This window comes from Scatophagus argus, chromosome 4, assembly GCF_020382885.2.
Source record: "Scatophagus argus isolate fScaArg1 chromosome 4, fScaArg1.pri, whole genome shotgun sequence".
Taxonomy (NCBI): domain Eukaryota; kingdom Metazoa; phylum Chordata; class Actinopteri; family Scatophagidae; genus Scatophagus; species Scatophagus argus.
This window is the reverse complement of record NC_058496.1, coordinates 9,399,751-9,412,120: the sequence shown is the minus strand read 5'-3', so window position 1 is coordinate 9,412,120 and position 12,370 is coordinate 9,399,751. Positions and strand designations below refer to the sequence as shown.

General features: G+C 42.0%; 1 protein-coding gene across 2 annotated transcripts in view; it reads right to left on the bottom strand.

Annotated features, from left to right (window-relative positions):
- The window catches only part of unc5ca (unc-5 netrin receptor Ca), a 173,731-nt gene that overhangs the window by 87,456 nt on the left and 73,905 nt on the right, over positions 1 to 12,370 (bottom strand). For both annotated transcript variants that reach the window (XM_046387556.1, XM_046387558.1), the window contains exon 2: positions 694 to 930. In XM_046387556.1, the coding sequence (XP_046243512.1) occupies positions 694 to 930 (237 nt within the window). The remainder of the gene's footprint in view (positions 1 to 693; positions 931 to 12,370) is intronic.

The following is a 12,370-nucleotide window of genomic DNA, read 5'->3' as shown; positions in this document are numbered from 1 at the left end:
GAAAGATGTTGGCCACGTTTCCTGGATTGTGACAATTTTATATCACACAGATTGAAATATCATCAGTGTCAGACATATTAGAAATATGTAGGGGAAAAGAGGGAAAACAACGACTTGATTTTAATTTGCAACTGTAAATATGTTGAAATACCTTTTAAATTTTCTGCTCACTGTGACGCATATGATATAAACAGTCTGGGAAGTAACATCTCGTGTAGAAAAAAATATATGTATATATTATACGCATGTACATATTGTCGTCAAATCTCTTTTTGTTCTATTGTATCTATTTGTCATTTTTTTGTCCTATGTGTGGAGGCTGGATGCAACATCAGCTGTGTATTCAAGCTACGTTCTCATAGTTACTTTACTCTAGGCTGAACTGTGTTTCTTAAACAAATAAACAAAGAAACGCGCAAAATGGTTCTCCTGTGTGTGAACTGACATGCCACAGCGCTTAACACGTCACAAATTTCTTTTAACAGCAGTGTTTTCTGTCAAAAATGTCATGGCTCAAAAAAAAAAAAAAAAGTTTGACAGTCCCAGCATCAAATACTCTCTCTGCATGGCAGTTTTCCTTTAATGTCTTCGATCTGATCCATCCACTTTCTGCTGCACGTCAAGTAAGTCTCTGGTTGGATTTGTGTATATGGTTGTGTGTATGTGACTGAGTGTCTGCTAGACTTGACTTACCTGAGTTTTCATCCACCCTCTCTTCCACAGTGTGGTCTTTCTGATGGACCCACTCACTGTTGCACTTGAAGTAGATCTGCGTGGCAGGAGTTGCTTTGCAGTAGAGATTGACGGGTTTATTCTTGACAATGTAGCCTTCCTCAGGTTCAAACAGGAAGTGAGGTAAAGGCTCCGGTGGGTCAGAGGGGAAGGTTTCTGGGAGTTCGCTCAGACTCAGGAAATCATCATCATCTCGCACTGCGGGAGGAGATAAAAAGAGGAAGGTTAAAATTATGATGTTTCTGGTATTCAGTAGAGGTATCTTTCCAGATCAATCAGTCTTTTTTTTTATTGATATGCTTTGACATCTAACAGGGAGAGAAGTTGGTTCAGGGAGGAAATGCTGCATTCTTTCAATCATCCATTATTGTTCTGTTATTCACACCAGTGAGCAGCATTGCACCCTGAACTAAGCGTGCATGAGACAATGTCGTTCTCATTTGATCACTAATAATTGCATGTCTCGCACCATTGACCTGGACAGACTATAATTTTCTTCCACTGAGCCATAAAATGTACCTTTAATCAGCACCTTGATTGTCATGTCCATTTGTGGAAGCTATCAGCATCACTTACAGGAAAAAAAAAACACTCTGATTTGTGTGTCTCTGCATACATGCACAGAGAAGGTTGCTACGGGTAACCATATGTCACAGAGGGTCACAGAGGAGGTACACATCTCAGATCTCAACACAACGCATTGAGCTGGTGTGATCCTCCCATGGGATGCACATACATTAATCACCAACAACAAACATTCATGCCAGAGGGCCTGGCTCCCAGGCATGTAAAATTCTATTGTCAATCAAATATTTCTTTTTCCCCCCTCAGTTAAACAGTTCCTATTTTACAATTATAATAATCTTGACTTGACACCTGTCCACTTTCTCATCTGGTTCTCTCTCCTGTTCTCTCTTTCTCTTTTATGCCCACCCTCTCTACATCTGCCTCTCCAACTCTTTGCGCTGACAATCACACAACATCATAGTTTATGCAGCCACAAAATGACATCTGATATAATCTGATATGAAATCATGCGTATTTAAAGAGTGTTTAGAATGTAAATAAATGTAAGAGGTACTCTACATTGCCCCTAGGTGTGAGTGTGTGAGCATGTGTGATTGTCGTGTACCCCACCTCCCACCCGTTGTCAGCTGGGATATTATTCAGCCCACCCCTGCGAACCTGCACATAAAGCAGGTATAGAAAAGGGATAGTTGGATAGATGTAAGAGGAAGTTGGGGAGAATCCATATTTGAAAACAGTAAATTAGTACACTGCTTAGGATTGTGAAATCATTGGAGTCCACACCAATGAATGTGGGAGGAGTAGCTGACTTGGCATTACTACTATGTGGTCTCGACTACCTGTCCACTTTCTCCCCTGGTTCCTGCTTGAATATTGAGTTATATATACTTCTTCTATACTTCGATAGAAGAAGGATAAATGAAGGTGAATCCAGCTGAACCGAGCCAAAGCTATGACATCTTTCTCCACAGCTCTCTTTTCCCTCAAAGGTCAAAGCTGTCAAGGTGGGTTTCTATTGGTCATCAGTGCTAATTTACAGAGGAAAGTTCACTAAAGATTAACATGAAACGTCATCCCCCGTGAGCCAAATCCACTAATCCTCCACTGAAATTAATTAGTTTTGCAGAATAATAATCAAAAAGGTGTTCAATTAAAAGAGCCTCCTTCATATTACCAAGCCCAAATTGGGAACTTGAACTTTTTAAATTTTCAGCACATAACGATACAGCAGAGAGTATGATCATCTAATCTCAGTTACATGTATAACTAAGGTGTGGCTTATATGACATACCAGTGCACGTACCCAACTATGGCTGTTGATCTTAAAGGCATCCTGAAACGCCATGCAAATATAAAACAAATGTGTATGGAGCCAGAGTGAGCAACACTTTCTTTCTCCCTCAGGAAGCAACTGAGCAGCAGAGTGTACGTTCAGACAACCCTGAGGGCACCAAGAACTTCGTCCTCCTCCTCCATCCTGCTCTGTCTCTCTCTCTCTCTCTCTGTCACCATCTTTTCAGCCCGTCCAATCTTCACGACCGCCCGTGGCCTTAATCATAAGGACCCCAAGAATGTTTTGTCACCAGGTTGCCAAGGTCACCAAAACACAGAGGATTACAAGAGCAGGAGGGAGGCACAGGAAAAGGCCTTTCTTTCTTTCCTTCCAACCGACACACAAGTACAAACACAAAAAAAATACACACACACGCTCATTTCCTTCTATTTCCCTCCACTCCATCATCATCCAGTTTCATTAAGACTGTCCAGACCTTTTCTGTGAGTGTGTATGTGCTCCTCTGTGTGATTGCCTCACCTGGAGAGCCGTGACTCATGGGAAAATTGTAACACACAGAACATTTTTGACACAGCTTCAAGGTTCAAACCCTAATGTGTCATGGCCACAAAAACAATCACGCAATATTCAAAAAAGGCAACACATAATTGTGCATTTATATGCCCGTGCACACGTACACACTATTTTGCATTCCTCTGCACTAACTGTGTGTATAGCTATGGTCCTTATCTTGGAGAATGGCAGTGTGCTCTGAGCTCGGAGCTAAAAGCAGCTTAGGTAAAACAACAAGACCCAAATAGGGGGAAAATGAGTAGGCAGCGTCTCCACTTTGATGTCATGAAGCTGACATTTTCTCTCTTGGTTCTGTAATTAGCTCTCTGAGAGTATGGAAATTGGTAGACATTTTCACTGCATAATTTCATTATCTGTGGGAAATTTTCTCCCACCCTTGGTTATTTATCCAGTGTCATATTCATACATTTCTCAGTCAACTTGCTCACTTGCTGCACTACCTCCCTCTTCCACTCTAGCGATGCCTTGTGACTTCATGTTTCTCCACCACTGTGCTTTTCACCATCCTACCAATAGCGCTTTGCACTTTTCCCCAACACCCATTCTCACCCTCATTTGTCATTCAGAGAGCTGGGGGGTTCATTGCTCTGAAGCGGCAGCTATTAAATATTGATTGGCACAAGTAACATGATAGCCAGAGAAAAGGCTGGGTGGAACTGAGAAAAGAGGAGGGATGGTGAGAAAATTGCCCTTTGTCTCAAATATGTCCATCTTGCACACCCTTGCTTCTCTGGTTCCTCGTCTCCCCATTCTTTTCATTTTCCTCTTCCTTGTTCTTCCTGAACCTTCTCCCTTCCTGTTGGTGGTCCTCCTCTTTGCCCCTACTGCTCTCTTCTGATGAATTACTGGTCCTAACAGCCCAGCTCATAAACGTCTTGCACGAATGCTGTCATCAATAATGGATGGCTGTAGCAGAACAATGTCCAGGTTCAGTTTATGGTATGTAGTAAATATGCACCAGGGGCAAAAACCACATTTATTCCCTCACTCGTGGACATAGGCCTGCCCACTCCAGAAAGCCTACAAACCCAGCCAATAAATGTCTGTAAATCCATCATGAATGATGTCATCGGAAGTGACCAATCATGTTCAAGGGTCACAAACAATGAGATTGATGGATGAATGGATGAATGACAGAAGGAAGAAAGGAGAGAGGTAACCTGAACTTGATCATTAACAGCTCAGTTTAAAGCAACATATACTGTAAAAATAGCAGAGAAGAGGAAACTTGTCTCTTTCATTATTATCTATTCTAACTCCTAACAGTGTTACTGCTAAGGTCTACTCAGAGTTTTGTCTTCTTTTTTTCTGCACTACTCTGATGAAGAGTGAAAGAGTGAGACATTCAACATGTGTGACTGTATACGAAACATTTCACAACCAGTTTTTAAGGAAAAGCTCAACCATCTTGTGAAACAACAGGAGTTGAGGAAGTTTTCAAGAGTCTGAGGAGTTCAGAGGAATAAAACCGCGTCGCATCCCGAAGCCAAACACAGCCATATTGGGTCAAAATGTCTCATGGGTAAGAAGAATGGTTTTGCGTGTATGTGTTTGGGTTTTGTGTTCTTGGTAAGTGGTATGATGTGGTATGATGTGTATCAGTGCAGTAGCCATGGAAATCATGAGATCATACTTCTTAACATCTTATCAGCTAGACAGAATCAGGAGCAGCTGTGGAAACATACACAAACAGAGAATCTCGCACACACGGACACGAACAACTAAGAAAACAAAGCTGGAACGATCCCTATCTATCACAGACATTTGTGCTGCCAAATTAGACAAGTCACACATATAGACCCGTAAAAATAACACACACACACATGCCCACATGAACACAAAGATGCAAAAACATTTGTGTAGACTAAAACAAAAAGGAAAAACACATGCGTTCACATATTTCTCCTTCTTCTTGTTATTGTTTCACAGACACAGGAAAATACAAATACCCATTCTTGGGACTCATATTACCCAGCGCTCCTTTCCACAATCATGCCCCAAAACACACAACCACACACACACATACACACACCGTTACTCTTTATTATAAACACATTCAATAGACCCATTCTAATCTTGAAAACGTTTAGGGAATACAGGGCCACTGAGCGAGAGGTGGAAAAAGAGAGTGAGTGAGGGATGATGGGACAGCAGGGAGCTTGTGTATCATTGCTCCGGATTTAGATATATGAAGCTGCCCATTTTCCCCCCACACACACATACGTGCAGGCACAAAAATATATGCAAACAGAATTGCACACACATGCATATGCCTTCATCCATGCAGCACGTTCAGCACACATAACACGCACACAGCGGCAGAGTGGAATAATCTTAACAGCTCTCCACCTATAGAGCAGCACTTCAAACCGCCTGCTTTCTGCTCCTCTCTCTTCTTCTCCATCTCTTTCATAATATGCAGGTATTATTGCTTTAAGACGATAATGGATGGATTGTGTAATTCTCTCTTTCGAAACATTTTTTTCTAACATTCCACTGGGGACTCAGCGCTCAACTTTTATACGTGTTTACTCCTTCACTAATCAATTATTAATGCTGTGAAAGAAATGCTATATGTGTGGGTAAGGTTTTGTTTATCCACTTTTGCCTCAAGACATGTAATCCATGGTCCATATCTTGTATGCTACAGTACCTCTGTTTGTTGGAATGAACAGTTATAGGGATGGGGCATTTTTAATCTATTTTAATAATAAAGATTTTTTTTTGTTAGATCTCTATCTCTTTGAGCAGCCCAAACCTTTGTATTTTGTACTGAAAAAAAAGACTTTGTTCCACAAATCACACACTTTCAACCCCGCCCCCCCCCAGTTCTTTCATGTGTTTCGGTGTGTTTCTTCTCTCTTTCTCATCCAGAGTTGTTTTGAAATGATAAGTGGTTCAGATGAGGGTGATAAAGCAAGGACCAACAAAGTTATGCTGGTTGACATACAGCATGATAAAATTCACACTGCCAGTATGCAGGTGTGTGGGTGGTGCTGTGGATTTCTCAAAGCCTAATCTGTTGGCGGGTTAAGTCAGTTCAACTACTTGACATAGCATGCCAGGGAATTATTTACGATGTCCTGGAGTGTCATATCTCTTTTGAAATGAGACACCAGGCGACCACACATCATCTGCCTCTATTTGAAAGTTAATCAGGGTTTTATCCTCAACTGGCACTTTGACAACAGCTTACATTATTCAAGACACGAGTAAACAGAGATTTTAATCTCCGTTACCTTTTGGTAGTGGAGAGATTACCAAAGATTCACTTTTTGGTTACTGATTCAACTCTTAAATCATTTTTGACACAATGATGTTGTTTAGGACTGCATTATGTTGCATTGTTTCTCAAATTTTGTTCTAATATTTGGCTGCAGATTTTTGGATTTTTAGACTGAATCCAATACATATGAACTTCTTCATTTTTTTTTATTTTTTTTTTTTTGTATGGGAGAGGACTCCTTGCCACAGCCAATTATATATCCACCAGGCTTTCAGGGCTGTACAAGCAGAAAGTACTTGAAAGCTTAAGTATCTCAATATGGGAGCAGACAGTGGCAGCTGGTTGGCGTCCTCAGACTTTCATTGTGTGTGACATATAAGGCCCCAACTAAAGCCTGAAACTAGATTTATGACCCTGCCTGCAGAGGGGTGACTCTGTGAGGCCACAGCTGGCCTCAGTCAAGAGAGAAGCAAAGAGGCACACTATTTGTAGAGTGAAAAGTCAATCTTGGTGGTCTAGTGGGTAAGACACAAACCATGTACTGCAATCACTACACATTCTCCTTAAAGGAGGATGTTTGCAAAAGAAAAAATCATGTAATAATCACCTTCCTTAGGTCCTTTTTTCTTCTGAAGTCAGATTCAAATTTGATTTAAAGAGGTTGCATAAAGCAAGAAATAATGTCTTGACAACTTTTTGATATTCCCCATTTTTCCATGCATGTGAAAGGCCTAACTGATTGTCAAAACGTATTCATTTTATTGACATGGCAGGCTAAAGTCCACTTAATTCACAGTCTGAATAATACCATTAGAGTCACACATACCAAGAAATTCAGCTCCAGCCACTTACAGTATCTGAATATAAATCCCTCAGTCTCACCCTTTCTCTCTCTCTCTCTCTCTCACACACACACACAGAGGTAGTGTCTGTAACATGCATATTTTATATTTATTTCCAAATCATAATTCTGAGAGCTGCACTGCCTCTAGTTATCGGGTCAGAGCACAGACAAAGTGCATATTAGTGTGTGTGTGTGTGTGTGTGTGTGTGTGTGTTGCATGTGTGGAAGAAGGGCTGTCAATGTCCATGCATTTTTAAACAGGCGTACTGTAAAACTATGCAGTGGTATGTTTATGAATTTGTTGTGCATGTGCATTTATGCAAATAAGTGTTGTGCATCTTATTAGCTGGATATTAGCGCATCTCGTACATCTGAAAATATGTGAATATGTAGTAGGTGAGTATTTAATGTTGTATGGCAGCATTCTTGAGGCTGCAGAGAGGTCAGTATAAGTCTACAATAGCTTCGGTCAATAGCTACAGTCTCTGATCAATTACCACTTTGTGAGTGCACATGCGCCTCCAAGCATGTGTGCTTACACGAGCAGTTCCAACTCTAAGAGCTGCATTGACTACAGTCGCCTTTTTTTTTGATCAAAAAGCCAACAGCATGGATCAAACATAGACCTAACAGCATGCTTCAAGTTGAAAGTTCAAATTGTTGGCTTAGTTAGTATGTTTTTGGTTTCTTTTAGGTTTTAGGCAGAGCTGGCTACCTGTCTCTAGGGATGTGAGGTCAGTCGGTCGGACCACCGCTGCGGACTACACCGAAATATCTCAAGAACAACAACAAGAAGGATTACCATGACGGTTTTACAGACATTCATGGCTCCCAGGGGATGATGCCTACCAACTTTCATGATCCTCTGACTTTTCCCAAACAACTTGTATCATCCTTCTTTGCTACACAGTCACCACTGCAAAACATGCAAAAACATCTATGAGGTTAGGAGCTTCTACAACACTTCAAAAAAAAAAAAAAAAACTGAAAATGTTCTCAAAAGTTGATTTGGCTAATCAGAAGACCTGAATCTTACCGACAGGTTTTGCATCACGATGTCAGAAAAAAACTCCAATGAAACAAGAGTTAAGAAATGGTAAAGCGAGGGAAGGAATAAAAATAATTATCCCGAATTGCACCTGAGTTGAGACATTAACACCGTCTCAGACTCAGCTTGGTTGAGAGTCAGATTGAAACACGTCCTGCAGTTGGACGTACCTCACACGGATATGCAATTGGGCACAGTCACGTTCTAAGGACACACACAGCACAGGAGCAGCTGATGAGTGGGCGTTTGCAGGTAGGCAGCGTGAGATCACTCGGTTGCTATTTATCGTGGCTGCCTCTGCCAGACTTAACATGCACACACAAACATGCACAGCTACTTCATGGGTATCTGCGGTTTTCCTGACCGACAATTAGCCGCATTGGTGTACAGCTTTACTCTCACCCTCTATCGCCGTCTTTTTCTTATTCACTAAACAAGATTTTTGGAAAGGAACTTCCGATGTTCAGAAGAAGAGAATGACAAAGAGAGGGGGGAGGTATACAGTAATCTGCACCATGTGAAGATCCAACATGTTCTCATCCCAGCTTGTCACATACCCACGCTTTGTCACACCCCTGTGCGTCTCATCCAAACACGAAAGTTACCCTTTGGCATCTGTGGCTGACACGTAAATCCTCAACACATGATTAACAGGAAATGCCACTTTGGGTTAATTTAGGCACAAAACGATATGTTTAGGTTTAGGAAAAGATGTTTTACTACAGTCTCCTGGGTGAGAGTCGTGTGTGTGTGTGTGTGCGACCTACTACTTAACCCCGACCTTCACACCTCTTGAGACTTTCTCACTTTGTAAACCTGATGCACACGAGTACCCTCTGCATCGGACTGAGACGCGAAGTAGGCGGTATTTGATGCCCTGCCTCCAGCCTCACCAGCCTAAAGAACTGGGGAATAAGTGCACCTCGTTTGTCCTGAAATGGCTCTTAAGCCAGTACTTATCTCCAATTTCTGTGGTGGGATTCAGCCTTGCTGTATTGCTACACCTCAATGGACAGCACAGTCCACAGAAGGGGTTAATATCCGATTCCTCTCTTTCGAGGTTGAGCACCAAGCTTTGAGGCTTTGGTTACAGTTTTTCGTATGGCTTTTTATATGAGTGCGTGTGCGGTGTGTGTGGGTGGAACTGTAAATGTCACACTATCAGCCACTGCGATCGTGGTGAGGCCAGATGAGAACCAATCTGTTTCAGTCCTTGGCTAAGCTGTGGGTCTTAATTCCACCTCCTCCTTCTGAACTGGGTCACTGGTGTGAGAACCAGTAATGGCAGGCCATTTAGGGCACGTCTCCAATCTCCCATCTCTCAAATGCTTTTCCTTACCTCTCTAGGTCACGCTAGGTAAAAACCAGACAACCTCGACCTTAAGGGAAGTAGAACTTTTTTTATATTACAGCAGCCCAAACAAATTCACAATATGATTGTGTTTCTTTTGCAAAAATATGAAGTGTAATTTACAGAGCAGTTTAATCACATAGTCTGCCTGAAACTGAATAATGCAGTAATATTGCAGTAACACCATAAGCAACAAACGGATAAGAAAACAAGGAGAAAACGGCCAACCCTGTGCCAAGTCAGAGAAACATAATGACTTTTAATTTCAACAATCATGAGGAGTGGTTATCAGCTTTGTAATGTACAAGACTCCCTTTGTATTACAGACACAAATGCACGCACACCACACATATCCACATGCAGATGGAATATCTCATTCATATGCATAGTCTTATGTAAGCTTGTGGGGGTACAAACTTATGCGAGTTGCAGTGTAATGTTATCTTCCAGATGGATTCTGTCTCCCTTATCCCAGGCCTGAGGGAAAAGCAAGGCTTCGCTTTCATTCATGTTCTACTATCACAGCTCAGCATCACTATTAATACAAGCAGCCAGCGCAGGGCAGTGCATTAGAATATCAAAACATTGGCCGGGGAAGGACTTCTATTTTCAGGGAGATAGGATAATGTTTTACTGGGCAGCTGACAACTGATAGTATGGCTGGCTGGTGGTGTGTGCGCCTGTGCTCTGTGATCCACATCTCTCTATCCCACCTGGCTCTCTCCGTGTTCAGTGTGTGTGTCTGCATATTTTCCACCTGTCAGTATCTCTCCATGCAGGTCTGTCTGTCTTTATGATTACTTCTTTTCTATCTGCACAAAATGCGTCTCCGTTCCTTTTCATCATGGTCTGTCAAGCCATTGCTGATTCCTTTAGAAAACCTGTTTATTTTCATGTCTTCCATGCACATTTCTCTTCTTTTTTCTCTTGCAGCCTACTTTTCACTGTTCTTTTACTGTGGAGGAATGACATAGATTTAGCCATCCTTCTCTCTTAGGTCACCTCCCTAGGGGGCACATTTCACATGGACCCCTCCCCACCCAGCCACTTTGAGCAAGGCCAGGTCTAGTCTTCCTCTGTGCTTTTTCCTCATATTTTCCTCTTCTGTTATTCTGATACATCTGTGTTTCCATTCTTCCATTCTGCTATCTCCAACCTTATCATCCTTATTGCTTCTCATTGCTCCGCCTGTTTCTTTCAGAAAGGAATTAAAACACAATGCTGAGCCCAATTTCGTAGATTATCTAATGGGCGAAGAAAAACCGGCACAACACACACACGCGCACACACTCAACTCAAATGATAAAGAAACAGCTTATAGGCTTATTTCATTTGACGGTTTTCCCATATTTTGGCTGTTTTATTCTGAGCTGAAGATAAAATTGGATCAGACATTTCACTGCTCATGCCTTTCTCCATCTGGAGGCTCACTGTCTCGCCTTCTTATCCCTCCTCTCTACCGTCCCTCCCAAACACCCGCATTCCTTCCGACCACACAACTCCATTTCTCTCCCTTGCATTGCCAATCTCTCTTTCTCCCATCTTCTCCTCCATCCACCCTCCATCCTTTGCCCCTTTCTCCCTCTGTCTCTCTCTCTCTCTGGCATCTTTCCATGCTTCCCACTCTCATCTTCTATCCCCATTTCTTGCCTTTCCATCTTCACTCTTTCTCAACACTTCGCCTCCCTGCTTTGCTCTCTGGCATGTTTTCACTCACCGCCTCTCTCCAACCTCTTTCTCTCAGCCATCCTCTCTCCTCCCTCTTTTACCTCTTCATCTCAGAACGCTTCTCTTTTTTTTCACGATCTCGCTTGGTCTCTATATCCATCCTTCCCTTCTTAGGTCACTATAAATAGAGCCTCGAGGGGGTTTCATAATGGACTTCTGCTTCTGACCTTATTACAGACACATTACTGACCATACTTCCCTCTCTTCCCTTCTTCTAGCTCTCTTTCGCTGTCTCTCTTTCTCTCATGAATACTCATAAAGTATGCAATTGATTCTCCCCCTTTTCTCCTTTATCTCAATGATGCGTGTGCCCTCCCTGATAAAACCTAAGCTCAAGACGATAAATTTATCTTCCTATAATGTTCACATTCCATCTTTTCCTACTCATTCTCTTACTCTCCACCACAGCCTCTTCCCCTTTGCAATATCTTCACCATTTGTTGTCCTGTGGGTCGACATTATGTCATAATTAATTTCACCCTAATCTTAACAAGATTTAACAAGATTTGGGATTTGTTGCTGTATTATTTGTCTTCCTCAGGGATTTTTTTTTTCTACATCATAAGAAGAATAAAAATCTTCTTTATTCTTGAGCTAACAGAAAAACACATCATTAGTGTGGCGTTCTTATTGAAACCAGTGGTTTCGGCTGCAAACTAATGAGCTAGTTTACTGCTAGTCTTACCTATTGGTTTTAATAATAAATGCCAGCAATGCCAGCAATGCTTGGCACGGCATCTCGAGTGCCAAGATGGGGAATTTTAGTCTGCCATGGTATGAGCCAGATGAGAAAGAAAATACCGAAGTGCAAAATGTCAAGTTATTCCTTTGACACCATCTCCGTTGTTTTGTCCCTCTCTCTGTCTGATCCTCTGCTGCCAGAGTCCTAATTAACTTTTATCTTGGGTCTGCTACCCTCACAAGTACTACTCTCTGAAATGAGCTGTGCTTGAGCTTGTGGGAACTAGAGCAGTGGTTACTGAACAGAAGCGCAACAATCTCAAGAGTGTGTGAGGGAAAGAAAGAGAGGGCGAGGGACAGCAGGA